General features: G+C 41.5%; 2 protein-coding genes across 4 annotated transcripts; both read left to right on the top strand.

The window, feature by feature from the left end:
• The first annotated feature begins 131 nt into the window (after window positions 1-131).
• LOC129813506 (uncharacterized) lies at window positions 132-1,783 on the top strand. The gene is made up of 3 exons (XM_055865802.1): window positions 132-318; window positions 1,033-1,660; window positions 1,780-1,783. Exons 1-3 carry the CDS (start codon window positions 132-134, stop codon window positions 1,781-1,783), a joined length of 819 nt encoding a protein of 272 aa, XP_055721777.1.
• A 7,880-nt stretch (window positions 1,784-9,663) lies between these two features.
• Window positions 9,664-22,777, top strand: LOC129814201 (bcl-2-related ovarian killer protein homolog A-like). Of its 3 annotated transcripts, XM_055867152.1 has the most exons (7): window positions 9,664-10,566; window positions 11,088-11,270; window positions 12,218-12,529; window positions 13,257-13,385; window positions 17,516-17,650; window positions 18,865-19,028; window positions 19,709-22,777. In XM_055867152.1, the coding sequence occupies exons 3-7, from the start codon at window positions 12,322-12,324 to the stop codon at window positions 19,832-19,834; spliced, it is 762 nt and encodes a 253-aa protein (XP_055723127.1). In that variant the 5' UTR covers window positions 9,664-10,566; window positions 11,088-11,270; window positions 12,218-12,321; the 3' UTR covers window positions 19,835-22,777. The 3 variants fall into 3 exon arrangements, with proteins under 3 accessions (XP_055723127.1, XP_055723126.1, XP_055723128.1); XM_055867151.1 differs by lacking the exon at window positions 11,088-11,270; XM_055867153.1 differs by lacking the exons at window positions 11,088-11,270; window positions 17,516-17,650 and having other exon boundaries at window positions 9,668-10,566.
• Window positions 22,778-25,380: the final 2,603 nt, after the last annotated feature.

Below are 25,380 nucleotides of genomic sequence, written 5' to 3'. Positions count from 1 at the left end.
AGAGCTGGAAGGAGCTGGAGATCAGGCTGGTGTCCAAGCAAACTATCGATGCCCATGCCCAACGGGCTATTGACGGAGAGACTCTCCACTGACAGTAGGTGCTGCAGAGGCTCATAGCCCTGATACGCGTAATGGCCACCCAGAACATTGCGTTACGTGGGACCAACGACAGGCTGAACGAGCCAAATAATGGGAACTTTCTGAAGTTTGTAAAAATGCTGGGTATCTTTGATGGAATCATGAAGGAGCATGTAAGGAGAGTGGACTCCAAAGAAACACATGACGCACTACCAAAGAAACACATGACGCACTACCTCGGTAAAATAATTCAGAACTAAATCATTGACATGCTGGCACAAGAGATCTATTAGACATTGTGCATTGAGCTAAAAGCAGCCAAATATTTGTATATAATTTTAGACTTCACATCAGACAAGCGCAAAACAGAGCAGATGACCATGGTGGTGTGTTTTGTTTCAACCGATGATGATGGGTCAGTGCACACGAGAGAGCACTTCCTGGAGTTTAGTGAACTGCTTGACGTAACAAGGGCGGGCATGACCGAGTTACTAATCTCAAAACTACAAAAACAAAAGATAAAAAAAGATGTAAAAGATAAAAGATGGACTCACGGTGAAACCCCTCAGCGCTACGAGATGGGAGAGCCGGGTGGAGACTGTGAAACCTGTGCGTTACCAACTCGGGGAGATTTATGATGCCCTGTTGTCGATCACCACCGACACAAAACTCACAGACAGCTGTGGTGCTAAAACAATGTTGGAGGCAAACAGCATTGCCGCCAAGATGAACAACTTTGGCTTCGTGTGCGCAGTGGTCTTTGGTATGACATCTTGTTCGAAGTGATCATCACCAGTAAGAGTTTGCAGGCGGTGAGTTTTAACCTTTCACGGCTCAATTGAACTCAACCTGAGTATTCCTCCAAGACTACCGCTCTGGTGCAGCTTTCGCTGGCACATTAGCAAGCGCCAAAAGAGTTTGCAGAGAAGATGGTTATTGAGCCCTGTTTCCCAGTGCAGCCCACGGTCCGTCCCAGGAAGAAAAGGAGTCTGTTTGGCTATGAGGGAAAGGATGAGTCTGTGACTGACCCTCAGCAGAAATTCAAAGTAAATTTCTTTAATCAGATTCTTGATTCTACTATCCAGTCCGTCAACAAGCGCTTTACGCAGCTTGAAGAGCACAGCAGTGTTTTCAGCATCCTGTACAACATCCCCATCAAGGGCATGGACATTGCAGCACTTACCAGGGACTGTGCAACACTGGAGAGGGCCCTTACGTACAGCGATTCCAGGGACATCGACGCAAAAGATCTGTGTAATGAGCTCAAAGTCTTGAGCAGGAGACTGGACAGTGAGGCAAAACCACTCGACTCACTGGGCTACATATCCGGTCATATCCGGACCAATGCCTTTGTTACCCTGAGAGTTCTTCTCACACTCCCGGTGATAGTGGCAAGTGGAGAGTGCACATTCTACAAACTCAAACTCATCAAGAACTACCTGTGTCCTACTATGAGTCAAGAGAGACTCAATGGACTTGCCACCATATCAATTGAGCACGAGTTGGCTTACTCAACCTCCAAGAAGCAGTGCATGCTTTTGCTGCCAGGAATATCAGGCGAGTCAACTTGTCTGAATAAAAGGTAAGCGTTGATCATTACTCAATTATCTATCACCTGCTTACTTTGTATTTTATTTTATTTTAAATAGACTACATCCTAATCTCGCTCTCTCACTCTCTATCTCTCTCTGTCTCTCTCAGATGATTTGATTTCTGGACCATGGACAGCTACCGAGAGAAAACATCGCTGACTGCAATGCAGTACCAAAGAAGAGGAGAGACCACTTTAGGCAGAGACAAAATAAATAAATGCTGAAACTGATGTTGATCAATCAAATTCGATATGTAAATAAATTAAATTCGTTAAGGCTGGGTCATTGACATAAAGCTTATTTTACACTGCTCCAGCGAAATGAGGCCCATTAAAGCACTTGTTTCTAAAGCTCAAATTCTCACTCTTTTTTACAGTTCTACACAAATATTAAAATATTTGTGAAATATGTTATGTAAAACTGTTATTTTAATTGTAACAATTGTGGGATCGTGCCATGTGTGATAACAGGTGTCATATTATAAGTAAGAAACTCTGTTTCCTACTATAGGCAGCTGGCTACATAGTGAAAGCAACATTGTAACTCTCCGATGCAGGGGTTAATTAGGGCTCAGATCCCGCTAGCGGGATCAAAATCGACAACATCCGGTGAAGCTGGAGCGCTCCAAATTCAAATGACAAAATTGTAATATTAAACATTCATGAACATATAAGTGTCTTACATCATTTAAAAGCTTATCTTCTTGTTAATCCAACCACCCGCGTTGTCAGATTTCAAAAAGGCTTTACGGCGAAAGCACACCATGCAATTATCTGAGGACAGCGCCCCACATCAAAATACTTTTTCAACCAGCACAGGCTTCGCAAAAATCACAAATAGCGATAAAATAGATCGCTTACCTTTGAAGATCTTCCTCTGTTTGCAATCCCAAGGGTCCCAGCTACACAATGAATGTTTGTTTTGTTTAATAAAGTCCTTCTTTATATCCAAAAGGTCTGTTTAGTTAGTGCCATTGATTTCAGTAATCCACTCCTTCAACATGCATACAAAGGAATCCACAAAGCTACCAGTAAACTTCGTCTAAACAAGTGAAACAATGTTTCTAATCAATATAAGGTACCCTAATATGTAAATAAACGATCATATTTCAGACAGAAAGAACTGTGTTCAATAGAAAAGGAAAATAATGAAGAGCGCGCCCTCGTTCATGCACACCAAAAGTCTACCTGTCTACCTGAGTCTACCTGAGAACACCTTGGATAAACTACAACTACTTGTTAATTTTTCAAGAAACAAGCCTGAAACCCTGTCTAAAGACTGTTGACATCTAGTGGAAATCATAGGAACTGCAATCTGGGACCTATTTTTTTGTTTATCCCATAGGCCTGCATTGAAAAGGCCTGTGACCTAAAAAAAAAACAATTTCCGGATGGATTGTCCTCAGGTTTTTGCCTGCCATATCAGTTTGGTTATACTCACATAAATTATTTTAACAGTTTTAGAAACTTCAGAGTGTTTTCTATCTAATACTACCAATTATATGCATATCCTAGCTTCTGGGCCTGAGTAACAGGCAGTTTACTTTGGGCACGTCAGTCATCCGGCAATTCAGGAAACTGCCCCTAGTGCTAAGGTTTTTAAAGTAAAATTCCCTTCTACCTGGTAAGGGGCCTCCTATATGTGCACGTGTGCACCAAAAAAAATGTATGGGCATAATCATAGAATTACATATATAATTGGAGCCTATTTCTTCCTATTCCAAAAAAAGTGGTATGCTTACCTGTTTAACAGACACAATTGTGTTATCCGTAGATGTCGGTGTAGCCAAATACTTCAATACTGTCCAATGCACTGATTAAATACCTCCGTGTCTGGGAAGGGCTTGGTGTGTTTGGTTAAAACCAGGGCTTGAATTGAGTAAGGAAAGGGCAAAAAGGATATCTATTGTTTGCTATATATTTTGAAAGAAATACATGAAACATATCCAAATTATATCAAGCGTTCTATAACAATGCTCAAATCGGTGATGCCTTATGGTAGAAACAAGCTCCAAAATCCCCACGAAAGACGTGACTCCGAAGCATATGGGGATATATTGATTCCTGTCTATGACATTCTGAAGCTGAGCTGCAGCCTATAATATTCAAGGAGTTAAAAAAATTACTTTGCTATTCTGTCCCTTTCTGAAAAGAGAAGATGTTTGTTTAAACCCAGGCAGCTTTTAGGGAAGCACTTCTGTTGTTGGGTTATACAACGGATGAGTAGCCAATCAACAAAGGTTTTGTGATGATGTGACAATATGTGAAATATCATCATCACATGTGAAGTGATTTCACATGTGCAAAACATGTTTTTTCCCGTAAGGGCTTCTCCATCCAACCTGACACCAAATATGGATCAGCCAGAAGGCAAGGATCCATTCTCTCCAAAAATCTCACTCCCACTGAGCCAGAATCATATTTGTCATCCTTTTATTTATTCTCAGCCTTCATAGACACATTGTAAGGGTCGACGCTGGAGACGAGAAGCAAGTACAGGGAGTGACCATTTAATTAGCATGGACATGGAACAGGACAGGATAGCATCTAGACATAAGCACATAACGACATACATTTTTTATTTATTTATTGTATTTCACCTTTATTTAACCAGGTAGGCTAGTTGAGAACAAGTTCTCATTTGCAACTGCGACCAGGCCAAGATAAAGCAAAGCAGTTCGACACATACAACAACACAGAGTTACACATGGAATAAACAAACATACAATCAATAATACAGTAGAAAAATCTATATACAGCATGTGCAAATGAGGTAGGATAAGAGAGGTAAGGCAATAAATAGGTCATGGTGGCAAAGTAATTACAATATAGCAATTAAACACTGGAATGGTAGGACGTGCAGAAGATTAATGTGCAAGTTGAGATACTGGGGTGCAAAGGAGCAAGATAAATAAATAAATACAGTATGGGGATGAGGTAGATTGGATGGGCTATTTACAGATGAGCTATGTGCAGTGATCTGTGAGCTGCTCTGACAGCTGGTGCTTAAAGCTAGTGAGGGAGGTAAGAGTCTCCAGCTTCAGAGATTTTTGCAGTTTGTTACAGTCATTGGCAGCAAAGAACTGGAAGGAGAGGCGGCCAAAGGAAGAATTGGCTTTGGGGGTGACCAGTGAGAAATACCTGCTGGAGCGTGTGCTACGGGTGGGTGCTGCTATGGTGACCAGTGAGCTGAGATACGGCGGGGCTTTACCTAGCAGAGACTTGTAAATGACCTGGAGCCGGTGGGTTTGGCGACGAATATGAAACGAGGGCCAGCCAACAAGATCATACAGGTCGCAGTGGTGGGTAGTATATGGGGTTTTGGTGACAAAACGGATGGCATTGTGAAAGACTGCATCCAATTTGTTGAGTAGAGTGTTGGAGGCTATTTTATAAATGACATCGCCAAAGTCGAGGATCGGTAGGATGGTCAGTTTTACGAGGATATGTTTGGCAGCATGAGTGAAGGATGCTTTGTTGCGAAATAGGAAGCCGATTCTCAATTTAATTTTGGATTGGAGATGTTTAATGTGAGTCTGGAAGGAGAGTTTACAGTCTAACCAGACACCTAGGTATTTGTAGTTGTTCAAATATTCTAAGTCAGAACCGTCCAGAGTAGTGATGCTGGACGGGCGGGCAGGTGCGGGCAGCAATCGGTTGAAGAGCATGCATTTAGTTTTACTTGCATTTAAGAGCAGTTGGAGGCCACGGAAGGAGAGTTTGTATGGCATTGAAGCTCATCTGGAGGTTGGTTAACACAGTGTCGAACGAAGGGCCAGAGGTATACAGAATGGTGTCGTCTGCGTAGAGGTGAATCAAAGAATCACCAGCAGCGAGAGCGACATCATTGATGTATACAGAGAAGGGAGTCGGCTCGAGAATTGAACCCTGTGGCACCCCCATAGAGACTGCCAGAGGTCCGGACAACAGGCCCTCCGATTTGACACACTGAACTCTATCAAAGAAGTAGTTGGTAAACCAATCATTTGAGAAACCAAGGCTGTCGAGTCTGCCAATAAGAATGTGGTGATTGACAGAGTCGAATGCCTTGGCCAGGTCGATGAATACGGCTGCACAGTAATGTCTCTTATCGATGGCGGTTATGATGTCGTTTAGGACCTTGAGCGTGCCTGAGGTGCACCCATGACCAGCTCTGAAACCAGATTGCATAGCGGAGAAGGTATGGTGGGATTCGAAATGGTCGGTAATCTGTTTGTTAACTTGGCTTTCGAAGACCTTAGAAAGGCAGGGCAGGATGGATATAGGTCTGTAGCAGTTTGGGTCTAGAGTGTCACCCCCTTTGAAGAGGGGGATGACCGCGGCAGCTTTCCAATCTTTGGGGATCTCAGACGATACGAAAGAGAGGTTGAACAGGCTAGTAATAGGAGTACCTAACTTGTACCCTCGACCTTACCGCCATCTTCCTTTTGTCAGTTTCACCTTCCGAACTGCTGTAGCACGTTTTCCCTTTCTTTTACTTCTTTCTCAACATCTCTTTTTCCAGTTTTTCTCCCCTTTGTTTTGTCAACTTTTCCACTTTCTTCCTCAAGTCCTTTCTCATTAGCTACTGAAATACGTTTTTTTATTTTTGTACTTGGCGCCTATCAACCTCCCGTCCCCGTCCTCCATATTTGAAACCCCCCAATCCGACGAGGTGTAATCATACCTGCGGTTGTGCACCTGCCATCTTTCTCCAAGGTCTTCTTCTTCCTTGGTATCATGGCGTTCGCACATTTTGTTTGTGCATGCCGCCATCTACTCTGCGGTAGTGTGTGATCGATCACATTAGATTTAGTGATACACAAAAAAAATGGAAGGGGGAAAGGAAAGAATTGCACCACCAACTAAGCCTACACTTATATATGGCTATTACTGTACATACCACCAACTAACCCTACACTTATATACACCACTATTACATACCACCAACTAACCCTACACTTATATACACCACTATTACATACCACCAACTAACCCTACACTTATATACACCACTATTACATACCACCAACTAACCCTACACTTATATACACCACTATTACATACCACCAACTAACCCTACACTTATATACGGCTATTACGTACCAACAACTAACCCTACACTTATATACACCACTATTACATACCACCAACTAACCCTACACTTAGATACGACTATTACATACCACCAACTAACCCTACACTTATATACACCACTATTACATACCACTAACTAACCCTACACTTATATACACCACTATTACATACCACTATTACATACCACCCACTAACCCTACACTTACACTATTTTATATATTTTTTAAAATGATAACACCCCATTACACTACTTTAACCCTAACTGACCCTACACCAGGCCGACGGCCTAGGAGGACGGGACTCTTTTGTTCAATACACCCTGTAACTCTCAAACACCCAAGTACTTATCTGCAGCTGCTATCACAACATATATTTTCTGTGATGTACCTTCCATTTCTGCATACAGTTGATAACCATGACAATGAATGCTAAGAAGCCAACCTTATAGAAGCACAAATTCCTATCACTCTGTATGGCCTAGGCCTACTAGCCACCCTTGAACCATCATCCTCTACTCTCTTCACTGCCTCAGCATATCCATTCTGTTATACTCTGACCTTGGTAACCTCAACATGTCTCTCTCGCACCAGTTACTTCTGATCCCCAGTAACATGGGCACACCCAAAATTGAAACCATTTTTTTTCACCAACACTACTCATTCCTTTGTTCCATCTCGGAATCAAATCAAATTGTATTCATCACATGCTTTGTAAACAACAGGTGTAGACTAACAGTGAAACGCTTACATAACGGCCCTTCCCAACAATGCAGAGAGAAAGAAAATAGAGAAACAATAGAAAAGTAGTAACAAAATAAATAATAATAATAAAAGCAGACCAAAGTGAAGGGAGAAAAAACAAATGCAAAGAAAACCAATGAAGGAATCTACTGTTGAGAAATAATATAAATGTAAAACATGTAAGAATAAAAGTATCTGTGTTATCTCGTGGAAATTGCTCTGTCATTTCATGGTTGCAAAACTTCTACACTATTTGCTCAATTTCAGTTTATGTGAGAAGACAAGCACTGAATAGTGTATGGAATCATTGTACCATCTAAATCGCTGTGAAATAGATTTTCAAAAAACAAAAATACTGTTTTTACAGCTGTTTGAACCTGGTGGACCAAAACCACTGTTTGAACCTGGTGGACCAAAACCACTGTTTGAAGCTGGTGGACCAAAACCGCTGTTTGAAGCTGGTGGACCACAACCACTGTTTGGTCCACAGCTGTAAAAACTATATTTTTTTGTTATTGAAAATGTATTTCACAGCTATTTATATGGTGCACTATTCAGGAATGTCATCAGGGTTCATTTCCACACACAAACACACACACGGTTCAGGTTTGTGTATAGTCAATGCTTTGTTATTAAAAGAGTATTGTGCCTCTCATTCAGATCTGCCAAGCACACCTCTGCTAGCAACACCACCACTACCCCAGTCAGCTTCGTACCGTGTTGCCCGCACAAGGCCCATCAAGACAGGAGGTCACGTTTTTGTCTTGGACCACGGTCGATGGAAAGAGCCCATGAGAGCAGCCATTGATGGGGTCCTGGCCAAGCACCATGGTGAGAAAGACATCTTGAATCCTGAAGCAGGTGGATGGGGATTATGCTGCCCTAGTGCAGAGTACATGCACTGACTCAAACAGCCTCCTGCACCCTATCACAAGGCATGGCATGTGAATCATCTGGCCAAGCATAAGAACATCAGCTCTGCTCTTAACACCAGCCCAGAGAAGCTCCTGGACACACAGGAGCGGTGGCAGTGTCTTACTGCAGAGAGTGAAACAGTCACTGTCCCAGTCACACCCCAGGCACCTGCTCCAGTAAACTCACCAGCGGTGTGTCCTCCCCAGGATGCCCCTCTGCCACAGGTTGCAGTCGAGAGGATGGTGAAAGAGATCAGCAGTAAAAAGGGGGCAGTGAGGAAGGCGCAAACAGAGGAAAGAGGAAATCCTCAGAGCAGCAGCCCTCAGGCTGTCTGTCTGAGCAGGTTTTGCCACGAGCCAACTGAAACAAGGCCCCAACAGCCCAGACATAAATATCAGCTTTCCTGGAGTGGCAGGAAAATGTATCTACTGGCTAGCCAAAGTGTTTTCCCTGTACCAGGCACAGGGCATGATGACAGAGATGACCTGGAGGGATTTCCAACAATCTGCTTTTTATGAGACTGAAAAGCAGAGATGGGTGGTGAAAAGTGGAAGTGACTCTGCAGTCAGGTCACACACACACACACACACACACACACACACACACACACACACACACACACACACACACACACACACACACACACACACACACACACACACACACACACACACACACACACACACACACACACACACACACACACAGGAGCTGTTCATCTATTTCCATTGAAGGAAGTGGTTTGGACTCATGTTTGATTAGGACTTATGTAGTACCTTTGAAATACTACATATTACATTACTGAACCCTACCACCCATACCTTTCCAAATTAAATCATTACCCTTATGTAAATCAATTGATTAATCTTAAGTAGTAAAGTCATGTTTTATAGTCATTGTTGGGGAGTAGTGAACTTCATATAGTTCAACTAGTAATCTACCTTCATTTTGCAGTAACTTGGTGGTAGTTGAACTAAATTTAAATCTCTTGTGTTTTCAGTAGTTAATAACTTTTTTTGCCATGTAGAGCTAAAGCTAACTACTGAAACTACACACTACTTTTTTGCAGTAAGAAAATTAAATATGGGTGAAGTAGGCAATAATTTATTTCCTTTTTTTTAGCATCAGACCTGCCTAATTATTTTGTGGGTTTGTGTTTTGTAGGCGAAATGACACATTCTGTCAACATCTGACTCCAAAATGATCTGTTCCCTGGTCTCCCGGGTGGCGCAGTGGTCTAGGGCACTGCATCGCTGCGCCACCAGAGTCTCTGGGTGCACGCCCAGGCTCTGTCGCAGCCGGCCGCAACCGGGAGGTCCGTAGGGCGACGCACAATTGGCATAGCGTCGTCCGGGTTAGGGAGGGTTTGGCCGGTAGGGATATCCTTGTCTCAGTATGTAAATGTAATAAAATGTATGCAGTTAAATATAGAGATAATACATTGTGTTCTTCCTGTATAGGTAGACTAAACAATGGTAATAGTGCTATTGGTGTTCAATCAATACCTTATAAATGGATTATACCTAGTAGGCCTATGAGATCATTATTTTATTGAGTTGCAGGCTAGCCTATTTGTTTTATGTAGGCTAGTTTTCGCCTTTATTTAAATACAATTTAGAATGAGATTAATTCAGATAACCAAGACATGTGATACAACTAATTATATGAATATGAATGAATGTTCATGGTTATTATGTTAAAGCAGACAAAAATACATGCTCCGTTTATAACGTTCATGACTGTGGCCAAGGACCGCTGCGCAGAGAGTGCGTCAAAATACGCACTCTGCGCTGACGCTCCGCACAAATCAAATCGTTTGCCACAGAAGGAAGGAAACTGAAGAGCTGGTTTACCTTAAACTTGTTCTATGAATTTGGTCTGTACAGGCTAGTAGCTACATTTATTCACGGGGCTTATCTTCAGTTTGCCAAAGCGTTAGGTTTTAACTGTAAAAGGTTGCGCGTGCAAGACAAGGAATTCCATAAATTATTTTCCCGTTGAGATGGGGTTGTTTGATTAGATTGTGACGGTATGCGGACAGGAATTATAATTTGAACATCGTATCCGAGAGGATTTGTCTTAGCTTGGCACCTGAGGAATGATTCGAATCCAATCAAAACGTCGTCGTTGAATTCCATGTGATGCGTGTCTTTCAGCAGGTGTCAGGTGAGTTCTCTATATCCACTTTAAACATAGGATACTTATAATACCCAGGTTAAAAGGTTTGATTGAGAATGAATGAGTAATGAAGAAGAAAATGCTATTTCACCGTAATTCTAAGCGATGCATATATGTTTAACGGCCTACATAAATTGGTATATTTTCGTAGTAAAATAAATGATGGGAAATGCTCTAAGCTAATTGTGCGGTTAATATAGCTTGTGAAACATGGATACGTTTCTTATACACGTATGGATATTAAATAATCGTAAACCTATACTAATAATATTGTCTCAAGCCCTGGGGTAGACCTTGATCATGACTATCCGTTCCTTTAAATAAGATTCTTTGGATGAAAGCTTCTTCTGTAGGGGGGGGGGGGGGTGTTAAAAGAGCTACAACGCTTGGTCTGCACATTAGCATAAATCGCTTGTGGTACGGTTTTGGAAGAATAAGGACCTTATTATTTATTCAGCAATAAATCATTTTCAAAATACAAGGTTAAATTGACACCTACCTTTTTATAGGGTTCCCACATGGCCATATTCCCACGTTACAGCGCTTGTTTATGGAAGACAGAATGGACTACCTGTGCTAATTAGATATCTGTCTCCAAACGTGTGAACGGAAGACAGATGCCACAAACGTTTTGCCACTGAAAAATACTGTAAGCTGCAACTGTGTTATTACCGGTTTAAACAGTGTACACAGTAAGTGTGTATTTTGCATTTGTGAAATTATTTTGATGTGATATGAAAGTAGTGGGATTACGTTTCTAGAACCATACTGCAATTGTGAATCGATTCTAGTTTAGATGGAGAATTTGGCTGTTTTGGCTTCCAGAGGTAATTCGCCCTTTAAACAAAACAAGTTAAGTCCTTTATTCCAATAATGGGCTAGGCCAGGGGTGCCAAACTCATTTTGCCAAGGGGGCTGCATTTGGTCTTCAACGAGCCTCACTGAAAATGGGTTCTATTTCCTTGCTGTCTAAATTTGGGAAAAAAGTAGTCCTCTCTCCATTGTTTTTGTAATTCTCCACGCTACCTGAATGTCTAGATTTCATTTAGGTGATTATTCGGGAGCTGGACACAGTCAAGAAACTGTATGAATGTATGTTTGAGATACAAGTTAGAGGTGGGGTTTTTGAAGTTTTTTATTTTTGCTTTGGACACATATGAGTAGCCTACAGGATGAGTCAACAACATTATTTGGATATGAGTTAACAGAATATTAACTTTTAAGTGAGATTTTCACTGGACAGTTACTTTAAATCCAGGTTTTAGATGCTACCCCCATCCCCAAATGAAAACCAAACATGGATTCCATGTTGTGTTCTCACTTTGCGTGCACACCTGTCTGTGTTTCACACCTGTTTGTCTAGCTAATCAGCTTCGCAATATGGGCTAGCTGGTAGTCATTGGACCATGACTTATCTCGCAAGTTGTTGCTATGGAATGCCCTTATTAACAAAATAAATAATTAATAAAGCTGTCTAAATTTGGGCTATGGCAAGTTTATGACTCATTCAACCTACTTGAAGTTACATAAGAAAGTGGTGTATGATATTAAATCATGCATTTTTACCCATTTTTATTGTTTCATAAATTCACAAAAATCTTTATTTTGATAAATACTAAACATTTGACTTTCTCAACAGATTGGAGATTTAGTTCATTGTAGTGGCTCCAGCTGAGAAGAACCACTCAGGCACTGATACACCGAAGTGATCAGGTTTTCCCTGATCAGAATTCTGCTTTGGAGATGGAGGTGATTCGTCGCTCCTCTGTGTTCGCAGCCGGGGTGATGGAAGCCTTTGACCATTCCCCGTCCGACAAAGAACTGGTGTCCCAGTCCAAGGCGCTGTGTAGGGACTACATACACTCTAGGCTCAACATCTATGGGCTGGGCTCGTCCAAAACTCAGGTGGACTCAACGCTTTGTGAGGTGTCTGCTGTGCTTCTCTGTCTCGGTAAGAACCTGCTGCAAACTGTTACATGTGAAACTTAATGTACCATAAATTCCTGCTTGAACGCATGTGCACCACTTGTCTTCAAATCTAGCATTTTACAGTATAGGTCAGTGCTTTGGAGCTGTGTTTCCCTTGAGATTCCCTATGGTCCCTGAATAGATTGGACACACTGTACTGGTTTTGTCCTCCACATGTATATTGCTTCTTCTTTGATATTAAGGACAGGCAGCGGACGGACATGCATGACCGAGATAGGGGTCGAAAATGTCCGACAATCCGAGGTGAGGGCATTCAAGCTACGGCATTGTTCAGTTTAGTAGGCTAACCAAGGCAGGTGAGGCAGGCCGACGTGCAAGATTTGAAGAGCAATGTAAATAGTGAGGTAATGTGGTCATCTACATGTACCAAAAGGTGGTGCAGGACCTGTCTGGACACTGGTGGGTTATGGGCTTTTGGCTGATTTGTTCAGCTTGGGTTGGGTTATGTCCGAGACAATTAATTAGTTTACTATGATTATTACAGCAAATCTCTAAAATCTTGGACACAGAGCCCAAAAGTTTGGTGAACAACTGACCTATGACAGTTTCTCTGACCAGTCTGGTTTTCCTAATGCCCCTGAAGTCACTTTGTCATGAAGTTATTAATTGGGTAGATAGACCTGTTGTTCTTTCTCAGTGCTACCCTGTTTATAGTTGTTCAGCCTTGTGGTCCTTCCTGGTTTTCCTAGGTGATGAGCTGGAGTGCATGCGGCCGAGTGTCTACCGGAACGTGGCGAGACAGCTCAACATCTCAGTGGCCATGGAGACCACGGTGTCCGATGCCTTTGTTGCCGTGGCAACCGATATCTTTTCTGCAGGTGAACAGCTGCAAGGGGGAGGGGTAGCAAATGTGGGGATCGAGGAGGTTGACGTTGCGTAAGCCCTTTAAGAATCTGCACATGTAACAGAATTTCCCCACGTTTTCCCATTGACATGCATGATTAACTCGATAGTCCCAAGGTTTGGCAACAGGTCTTAAGTTGATGTTAAACCCTATGTGTTTGTGCTTAGAGGGGGTAAAGCAATGCTACATGAGCTTTGAGGAATGTGTGTTTTGGGACAGGGCTACAAGATGCCTGGTTATTTGACACTATTGCTTCTTGCAACACTTTGTCAAACATTGTTGTTGCGATACATGTTTCACACAGTAGCATCACTTACCAGAAATATGAGATGATGTGCTCCCTAAAGGCAGAATTGGGTTACCATTTGACACTATCATCTGACAGTTCGTGACAAAATTGGGAACATGTACCAAAGAACACATACCCACATGTCTTCTCTTTGTTCGTCTACTTCGATGTAACTTTGAAACGGACGAGAACATTGTGTGTCTGGAACAACTGTTCTATCCCGTCACTGGTACACACAGTCTCTGCTGTGTGAATGCATCTCACTGTACATCTTTGTCCGTTTACTTGACATGGACAAATTGAAACTTTAACAAAAACATCACTAGTACACACAGTTTCTGCTTCGGGACTTGCCACTGGCATGTTTTAAAGATAAAAAAGAGTTATTCAATGTCACACATGAATTACTGCTACAGCACAGTATGAGTCCCCTGGACCGCATGAATAATAAGTCTCTCAAACTTGGCTCTATGTCTGGAAAGATAAAAATAGCCTCAATTTCAAGCATTTTTCTAGCTAACATTTTGGCTGAACTGTGACTGTTTTGACGTCACCAGGGGCATTTTTGGAACACCGTGGGATTCCTCCAGAGAGGAAAACAAACCACTGACCTAGGCAACGTTGGCCTTTAAGGGATGTGGGGTTCAACAGCTGTATATTTATCGAACTGAAAAGATAAGCAAGATTCTTTACATGTGGATGATTGCAGTAGAGAATAATGATGTTATGCCAATCAAATGCTGCACTAAGAAAAACGGACCGTAATGAATCATAATCACATGTTTGATCATGAATTGTGGTTCAAAAACTCTTGAATTAAATGTTCCAACTTCTAATAATACACCATTATGTGACTTAATTGGTTTCTACATTTGATGAGGAAGTACTTTGACTACGCTTTTTGCTGCTAGACACTATTTGGGGTGTTTTTTTCCAGTCCCCCTACATAATTCTGATTGATGAGAGGTGTTTCAGACATAATTATGCCCTAGAGCGGTATTTAAAAAAAATTGTGCCGGGAGAGTTTGATTGAGCCTGCTGTCGGATCTAAAAAAAAAAATGAATGGAGTCATGTTTTGTAGCAATTATTGTGGCCTTTGTGTTTCGTCTTGTGTTTCGATTGCACGATCACACTAGTATGAGTAGATATGGTTGTCCTTGTTCAATGGAGCCATTGGACTTAACGACGCTCCTATCTGCCAGGACATTGAAGGATATTTAGGGTGACTCGTTTTCCCTGGCTTTATAAAGACTACAGCCTGACGGGAGCCATACTTCCTTGTCCAACTGTGAAATCGTGATCAATTCTGGATATTGTGGTTTGCTTACAACCAGGAAATGTAGATGGCCTGTTTTTCTACCGGTGAGATGCAGAAACATGTGTATAGTGAGGAAATTCTCGATTTTTATGACCCATATAATATGTTAATAACATATTAATGGACATATGCATTGAAAGAGCAGCTTTCTCTTTTACACTTCCTGCCAAGTGCACCAACCAACCTTGCTTCCCCAATGTGCCCCATTTCTCGCTTTTCCACTCCTCTCCCTTCCCTCCATCTTTTTCTTATACCCAGACAATCTTCTCTCTATTCTGGGCTGTGTTGTCTCACATCAGGGTCAGATCTCTGTAGGGAGTTAGACGTTGTGAGTACAGTCCTGTCCCAGAGGGAGTTACCTTATTTAAACCTTCCCTGAAGTCTATAGAGCCAAGCCACAGGTCAGTCAGTTCAGGCGAACAAAACGGCTTAAAGGAGGCTAATGCCATTAGCCTTGCTGTTGCATCACAACCATAACAAGACTGACACCCGAATGGCTTTAATAGGAAACAAATGACCTCCTCTTTGATGTGAAGCTCTGATGCGATCGCAACCATCACTTGCTCTTTCTCTCTATTGGCTATACTGTACAGTAGACTTCTGAAGTATGCAGTGTCTTGGGACTGCATATGTGCACTAAACTGGAGCATGTAGATATACAGTGGGGAGAACAAGTATTTGATACACTGCCGATTTTGCAGGTTTTCCTACTTACAAAGCATGTAGAGGTCTGTAATTTTTATCATAGGTACACTTCAACTGTGAGAGACAAAAATCCAGAAAATCACATTGTATGATTTTTAAGTAATTAATTTGCATTTTATTGCAAGACATAAGTATTTGATTACCTACCAACCAGTAAGAATTTCGGCTCTCACAGACCTGTTAGTTTTTCTTTAAGAAGCCCTCTTGTTCTCCACTCATTACCTGTATTAACTGCACCTGTTTGAACTCGTTACCTGTATAAAAGACACCTGTCCACACACTCAATCAAACAGACTCCAACCTCTCCACAATGGCCAAGACCAGAGAGCTGTGTAAGGACATCAGGAATAAAATTGTAGACCTGCACAAGGCTGGGATGGGCTACAGGACAATAGGCAAGCAGCTTGGTGAGAAGGCAACAACTGTTGGTGCAATTATTAGAAAATGGGAAAAGTTCAAGATGACGGTCAATCACCCTCGGTCTGGGGCTCCATGCAAGATCTCACCTCGTGGGGCATCAATGATCATGAGGAAGGTGAGGAATCAGCCCAGAACTACACGGCAGGACCTGGTCAATGACCTGAAGAGAGCTGGGACCACAGTCTCAAAGAAAACCATTAGTAACACACTACGCCGTCATGGATTAAAATACTGCACAGCGCACGCAAGGTCCCCCTGCTCAAGCCAGCTCATGTCCAGGCCCATCTGAAGTTTGCCAATGACCATCTGGATGATCCAGAGGAGGAATGGGAGAAGGTCATGTGGTCTGATGAGACAAAAATAGAGCTTTTTGGTCTAAACTACACTCGCCGTGATTGGAGGAAGAAGAAGGATGAGTACAACCCCAAGAACACCATCCCAACCGTGAAGCATGGAGGTGGAAACATCATTCTTTGGGGATGCTTTTCTGCAAAGGGGACAGGACGACTGCACCGTATTGAGGGGAGGATGGATGGGGCCATGTATCGCGAGATCTTGGCCAACAACCTCATTCCCTCAGTAAGAGCATTGAAGATGGGTCGTGGCTGGGTCTTCCAGCATGACAACGACCCGAAACACACAGCCAGGGCAACTAAGGAGTGGCTCCGTAAGAAGCATCTCAAAGTCCTGGAGTGGCCTAGCCAGTCTCCAGACCTGAACCCAATAGAAAATCTTTGGAGGGAGCTGAAAGTCCGTATTGCCCAGCGACAGCCCCGAAACCTGAAGGATCTGGAGAAGGTCTGTATGGAGGAGTGGGCCAAAATCCCTGCTGCAGTGTGTGCACACCTGGTCAAGAACTACAGGAAACGAATGATCTCTGTAATTGCAAACAAAGGTTTCTGTATCAAATATTAAGTTCTGCTTTTCTGATGTATCGAATACTTATGTCATGCACTAAAATGCAAAATGAATTACTTAAAAATCATACTATGTGATTTTCTGGATTTCTGTTTTAGATTCCGTCTCTCACAGTTGAAGTGTACCTATGATAAGAAATTACAGACCTCTACATGCTTTGTAAGTAGGAAAACCTGCAAAATAGGCAGTGTATCAAATACTTGTTCTCCTCACTGTAGGTAACTGCCAAACTAAAAGAAACACAAACATAGTATCTTAAAGTAACTGCGCAGTGCAAGTCTCACTTTTTAAACTTCATATTCTGTTAACTCATACCAAATAATGTTATTGACTCGTTATATACTTGTATTTGTGGCCAAAGCATAAATTGGAGGAAAAAAACAATTTTCAAAAACCACCTCAAACTTGTATCTCAAACTGACCGTTTCAAAAATGCTTGCTCTTTCCTCATAGAACACGATTTCATATCCATGAGGAGGATGAGCTGGCCAATCATCCGTGTAGAGGAGGATGAGCTGTCCAATCAATGGTCTACTTGCGTGATTATTTTTAATGACCGGTATACGCCCATACCATTCTGTTGTTGGGGTACGTACACACCATTCCAACACAGAAAAGCTGCTTTTTAACATACTTCGTTACCATTTTCTGGATGGAAAACTATTTCACTTGTACTTCATAGAAATCTGGAAACACTGTGCAGTTACTTTAATTGGGCATCTGGCTGCCAGAACAGCTTCAATGCGCCTTGGCATAGATTCTACCAGTGTCTGGAATTCTATTGGAGGGATGCGACACCATTCTTCCAAAAGAAATTCTATAATTTGTTGATTTTGTTGATGGTGGTGGCAAACCCTGTCCCAGGTGCCGCTCCAGAATCAAAATGTGAAAAAAGTCAAGGGGTCTGAATACTTTCCGAATGCACTGTATAGCCTTTTGTGTAATTCCTTGCTCTGCTGAGTCTCTGCTTACCGCCATGGTGTGATTCCTGTGTGTTTTTTTTATATCATGTATTTTACGCACCAGTACATAATCTGTCTTTTACGCATACAACTCTGATATAGTATCCGTTCACGCACATTCCTTTTATACATTCATGTGCACAATTTTTCATGTTGCATTTATTTTTCATATTATTTCACATGTTGCCTCTATACACTAATGTGATAATGTTGTAGATGTGTTTTATACATTTATTTACTTGTCATGTGACATTTACCTGTTCCCACCTCTATTTCTCAAACTATTTAATACATTTTTCAATATGGCTGTAACGTAACAAAATGTGGAAAAAGTCAAGGGGTCTGAATACTTTCCGAATGCAATGTACACGGCAGACCAATCTGAACTCCTCTCTCGGCATGTCCAGCCCATCCATTATCTAAGCCAATCATGGCTAGCGGGAAGGTTCCTGTCTTTTTCCGTAGCTAAACCAACTAGACTCGCAATTTAACAATTTGTTTTGTATTTACAGATGTCATACAAGTTTGTTATTAAGTCACATGAAGTTCACATGTTCCAGAAGGCATTTCTGACGAAAAACGCATGCTTACGTTCAAATGCCTCTCCTGTGAAGTAGTGACGGGCGACATATGCCTAGTTTCCTGAAACGAGTCACAAATAATGTTTTTGAATTGGCACTGGTTAACTACAATGCATACTTATTAGGAGTCTACTCTTTTGATATTAGCTAAGTACATTTCATTGATGCCTTTAGTATTGCAATAAAAAGTATGAAGCATCAAGATCCACTACATCACAATCAGCCAACTAATCTGCGATTCTCTCTCTCCTGTCCACAGGCATCACATGGGGTAAGGTAGTATCTATGTATGCCGTGGCCGGCGCTCTGGCGGTGGACTGTGTACGTCAGAACCAGCCTGCTACGGTCCAAACCATAGTGGACAGTCTGGGTCAGTTTGTCCGCAAGAACCTGGCCCCTTGGCTGAAGAAACGTGGAGGATGGGTAGGTGACTGGACTGTTGTTGTTGCTGGACTGTTGCTGACCAAGGGACAGTTTTTTGTTTGTTTTGTAACTACCACATAGTTGTGGTTTAAGTAAAAGGAAGATGATTAAATCCGCATTCTGAATTTTGATTTGACTTATTAGGACCCCCATTAGCCGACGCCAATGGCAACAGCTAGTGTCCTCCCCTCCATCAGAGATCTGTATATAATGACGAGATGCTCATGTCTCCACCTAAAAATGGGTGTCGTTGTCCCAAATGCAGGAATGCAGGGGACAAGCTTAGGTCCAAAATTAGCCCATAAGCCCATAGGGCTACTTTTGGACAGTTTTGGAGAAAGTGAAACCTCTCCTCTTCCTCTCTGCCCATGTCGTTTTTTGAAGGACACTGATATGAGTAGTTTCCCTATGCTGCCCTCTAGAGGTTCTCAGGGGAGGCACATGGGCAACACATAACCAACAATTTTAGTTTTCTTCTCAATTGAAGGAACATTTATTCCTTACATCCTCCTTCTCAAAAAAATGTTTCCTTTCCTCTGACCTTCTCCTCCAATGTGTTTTGAGAAGGAAGAAAGGCTAGAGGACACAAGGAATTTAGGAAATAATGATATGTGGGACAAGTGTGTCCTGAAAGTTTCTAACTGTGACATTTCCAATGTGACCTTTTTGTCTTTTTCCAGACCGACATTAAGAAATGTGTGGTGAAGTTAGATGCCGTTCCTCAGACCCATTGGCTGTCTCCAGTTGCCGAATCCTGCAAGCACTTTCTGTCAACACTGTACATCTACATTATGAAGGAGCCATGAAGGAATTGGGAGAAGAACTGTGGTTGAAAGGACAAGAGTTTCAAGTCCTTGAACTTGAAGGCTCTGTGCTTCAGATGAAATAGACCTCAGACATCCTCTAACTTTCTGATGGAACACATTTTCTTAAATTGGTGATGGCCATCTAAACAGTGACTCTCCTTCGTGCAGAGTACAAGTCACAGTATCACATTTTGTATAATCATCATCAATTTAATCAACAATGACTGCTCTTGTAATCTGAGTAATCTCAGATTACCCAGAAGTAATCTTCTCGCGTACGTTTTCACTTCCCGGCCATGAGAGATTATACAAAGTTTAGTCACAGGCAATTTCATATACACATATCTTCAGTTCAGATGATCAACGTTTGTTCAAAGTACTTGTACAGAACCATGTATCTTTCAGTGTTGTAGTGTAGTTTCCGCAACCATGTTGCAGTGAGTATGTGTACTGTGGTAGGTGCTCAAATCTCTGAAGTAAGATCCAGTCTGATGATAACTATAGAATATCATCTGGGACTTTACACTGAATAAATGGACAAAGTGATAGCATCTGTTCTATGGACAAGGATTTGCTGCTTTTTGCTGCACCCCTGTGGAGGACATATGAAATGTATGATGAGTTACTACTTTGTTGTGATGGGATGCAACAGTCCATCCAGGCTTTGTCCACACTGTACAGTGCTGTTGATCTCAGGGGTGTATTCACTAGGAAGCAAACGGGCAGGAACGGGGAGGGATCTACCTTGCATTTGTCCAATAAGAAACACTTTTGTTGCAAAATGTTTTGCTACAGTGTGCACTAATGAGTACACCCCAGTTGAACACCCATCAATTTGTACCATTGAGTACAAAAGACAGAATGATCCCTATTCTATTTCTTTTAGCCTTTTTAGATACTAATGTATTTTATTGGGAAACTGTAGTGATGATGAATGAATCTGTATCTCTTTACAGCATCTTTCCTGTGGTCACTTGCAGTATTTACTTAAAGGTCCAATGCAGCAATTTTTATCTCAATATCAAATCATTTCTGGATAACATTTTAGTTCCTTATTGTGATTATTTTAAATTTTAAATTGTCAAAATTAAACAGCTTCTTAGCAAAGAGCAATTCCTCAAGCAAAACTGTTGCTGTCTGGTAGTGGTCTGAGTGGGGAGAGGAAAACTAGTTGTTATTGGCAGAGAGGTTTGTAACTTTTATTTGTTTATTAACTAATTTACTGCCTGGTGACGATACCAGGCAGGCCAAAACTCCATCCCCCCAAAACAGCCTGACATTTCAGGTAGTCTTTTCAAACTAAAAAAGTGCAGTATCATAATTTTCACAATTTCACAGTGTTATTCCAACCTCAGTGTCAAAATATATATAACGCACAGGAAAATCTAATTATTGACAGCACTGGGCCTTTAATATTGAGCTTTTATATGCAAAATAAACGTAACACTATCGAGATAATGGTGTTGTAAACAGAGGAGCAAAATCATCACAATTAGATCATTTTAATTGTTCAAATCAATCAAATTTTATTGGTCACATACACGTGGCTAGCAGATGTTAATGCGAGTGTAGCGAAATGCTTGTAAACATGAATACATTAAAAAAAACAAATAACTGCCTAGTTTTCTAAGGACCGACATCTCTGTCAGCGTCATCAAGAAGTTACATTTGTTTTTATTCAACAGATCCATTGGGGTTCAATACAGCCTTTGTGGGAAGACACAACTTGATTTATGGTAGCAATAAATTAAGTGCGTCATACTGAACTCATACAATACGTTGTTTTTTCTTCAAATGTTACTCTCACGCATTCCCCATGAGACACATGCATTGGATCCTCTTATCTCACACATTGAAAAGTACTGCTTTCATTTTTCTTATTAGTCCATTGTTTAGTCAGTGTGTTATTTTCTCAACTGTACTCCAAATTGTATTGAAATCGGGGGCATCTGCGCCTGCAATTTACCATCACGAGCCAACCTGGTCTCAGCGCATTTCATATTATTCTGTAGAAAGAAGACCAGTAGACAGCCGGTACGTTGCGATAAACTTTAGTGAACTATTAACAAAATATATTTACAAAATAATACATATGGGAACAGTCAGCCGAGAGCATCAGGACGCACAACTGCAACGCGTTTTGACTACTAGAGTCTTAGTCGGGCAGCGTTGTGGACGGAAGCTGACGTGTCTCTAGAAATAGAGGTGGGGACAGGTAAACGTCACATGACAAGTAAACTACATGAAAAACACCTACAACAATATCACGTCAGCGTATAGAGGCAACATGAGAAATATGACAAATAAATGCAACATGAAAAATTGTGCACAGGAATGTATACAAAGAATGTGCGTAAATGGATACTCTAACAGAGTTGCCTGCGTAAAAGACAGATTATGCACTGGTGCATAAAATTCATGGCATAAAAACACAGGAAGCACACCATGGCGGTAATCAGAAACTCATCAGAGCAAGCAATTACACAAAAGGCTACACAGTGTATTCAGAAAGTATTCAGGCCCCTTGACTTTTACCACATTTTGTTACCTTACAGCCTTATTCTAAAAATGATGAAATATTTTTTTCCCCTCATCAATCTGCACACAATACCCCATAATGAAAAAGCGAAAACAGGTTTTTAGAATAATTGGCAAAAAAATAATGTAATAAAAAAAATACATATTGCGATGAGACTTGAAATTGAGCTCAGTTGCATCCTGTTTCCATTGATCATCCTTGAGATGTTTCTACAACTTGATTGGAGTCCACCTGTGGTATATATTGTATTATTGACTGTATGTTTGCTTATTCCATGTGTAACTCTGTGTTGTTGTATGTGTCGAACTGCTTTGCATTATCTTGGCCAGGTCGCAGTTGTAAAGGAGAACTTGTTCTGGGCTACCTGGTTAAATAAAGGTCAAATAAAATCAATTAAAAATATATTTAATTGATTGGACATGATTTGAAAAGGAACACACCTGTCTAAATAAGGTCCCACAGTTGACAGTGCATGTCAGAGCAAAAACAAGTCTCGGTGTGACAGAAAGGTGGAATTGAGGAGAAGGAGCCCTCTCCTGGCTCGTCGGACTCCCAGACCCCGAGAAGCGAGTCCAACGCCAGCAGCGTGGGGTTCAGTTCAGTTATGTGGGAACACAAGGGGTTCATATGAGGACACTATACAGTGCATTCGGAAAGTATTCAATATGACCTTTCCCCCCAAAATTACGTTTTATTCTAAAATCTGTTCAATTATTTTTTTCCCCTCATCAATCTACACACAATACCTCATAATGACAAAGCAAAAACTGTTATAAAATGTTTGCTAATTTATTAAAAGAAATATAAAAAAAATATCACATTTACATAAGTATTCAGACACAGTCTTCTTGGGCATGACTCTACAAGCCTGGCACACCTGTATTTGGGGAGTTTCTCCCATTCTTCTCTGCAGATCCTCTCAAGCTCTGTCAGGTTGGATGGGGAGCGTTGCTGTACAGCTATTTTCAGGTCTCTCCAGAGATGTGCGATTGGGTTCAAGTCCATGCTCTGGCTGGGCCACTCAAGGACATTTAGAGACTTGTCCCGAAGCCACTCCTGCGTTGTCTTAGCTGTGTGCTTAGGGTCAGGGTCATTGTCCTGGAAGGTGAACCTTCGCCCCAGACTGAGGTCCTGAGTGCTCTGCAGCAGGTTTTCATCAAGGATCTCTGTACATTGCTCCGTTCATCTTTCCCTTGATCCTGACTAGTCTCCCAGTCCCTGCCTCTGAAAAACATCCCCACAGCATGATGCTGCCATCACCATGCTGCCATCACCATGCTTCACCGTAGGGATGGTGCCAGGTTTCCTACCAGAAGTGATGCTTGGCATTCAGGACAAATTCAATCTTGGTTTCATGAGACCAGAGAATCTTGTTTCTCATGGTCTGAGTACTTTAGGTGCCTTTTGGCTAACTCCAAGTGGGCTGTCATGTGGCTTTTACTGAGGAGTGACTTCTGACTGGCCACTCTACCATAAAGGCCTGATTGGTGGAGTGCTGCAGAGATGGTCGTCCTCTGCAAGGTTCTCCCATCTCCACAGAGGAACTCTGGAGCTCTGTCAGAGTGACCATCGGGTTCCTGGTCACCTCCCTGACCAAGGCCCTTCTCCCCCGATTGCTCATTTTGGCCGGGTGGCCAGCTCTAGGAAGAGTCTTGGTGGTTCCAAACTTCTTCCATTTAAGAATGATGGAGCCAACTTTGTTCTTGGGGACCTTTAATGCTGCACATTGGTACTCTGACAAAAGTTTGTGCTTTGACACAATCCTGTCTCGGAGCTCTAGGGACAATTCCTTCGACCTCATGGCTTGATTTTTGCTCTGACTTGCACTGTCAACTGTTGGGCCTTATATAGACAGGTGTGTTCCTTTCCAAATCATGTCGAATCAATTGAATTTACCACAGGTGGACTCCAATCAAGTTGTAGAAACATTGGAAACAGGATGCACCTGAGCTCAATTTCGAGTCTCATTGCAAAGTGTCTGAATACTTATGTAAATAAGGTATTTCTGTTATTGAATTTTTATACATTTGCAAACATTTCTAAAAACCTGTTTTCACTTTGTCATTGTGTGGTATTGTGTGTAGATTGATGAGGGGGGAAACTATTTAATCCATTTTAGAATAAGGCTGTAATGTAACAAAATGTGGAAAAACTCAAGGGGTCTGAATACTTTCCGAATGCACTGTATGCGTCATTTGCGTAGCCTACCAGTCAACCATGACACGTATATAACGTAGCCTATGAATACAATCATAGTGAATAAATACACTCGTAGTGTAAGACAACTGTTGCTTGGGCCGTTTGTTGTTGATATCTTGAATCTAACCTTATATCACCCTACATGAAGAGCAATGTCAGAAGTAATTTATGTTAAAAAAATGGAAAGGTATATCCACAAGTTAAATTGTATCGAGTTGGTTTGCTGTTGACATTGAAGATACATCCAGACTCAGAGCAGTTCATTCATTTGCAACATTGTAGTGATACAATGTTTCACCGTTGGAATTTAGATTTAAAATATTGTCTAAACATCAGAATGTTACCATGGTTACTCCATGTATATCAGTCTGAAAGAAGTTGCTGTAAAAAAAGCGCAAAGTCTTTTCAAGCCAGAATGTTGAATAAAATGATATTTAAACATACTTTACCCGTTGTCCGTGCTGTTGGTCCTTTTGTCGGTAGGAAGTCGAGATAAAATGTGTTTTATGCTTTTATGCCATTTTTATGTGTATAACATGATCTACAAAAACATATATGAGCTGTTTTTAAAGGAAATGCAATAACAAAAACTTTTCCAAAACTCTTTTACATTTAAAAAAAATGTATGCACCCATGAGCTCTCGTCAGGTGAGCTGGGGCGTATTCATTACGCCTATTCTGTTGCAAAACGTTTCTTAAATGGAAGCAAATGAGGAGGGACCTACCTGAATTTGTCCAATATAAATTCACGTTTTTTCCGTTTTGCAACTGATTACACTCCTGTTATACCTAAATATCCTGTGTGTGT

Source organism: Salvelinus fontinalis, chromosome 17 (assembly GCF_029448725.1).
Source record: "Salvelinus fontinalis isolate EN_2023a chromosome 17, ASM2944872v1, whole genome shotgun sequence".
NCBI classification, from domain to species: domain Eukaryota; kingdom Metazoa; phylum Chordata; class Actinopteri; order Salmoniformes; family Salmonidae; genus Salvelinus; species Salvelinus fontinalis.
Note: the sequence above shows the minus strand (reverse complement) of the source record. Positions and strands in the feature narration are given on the sequence as shown.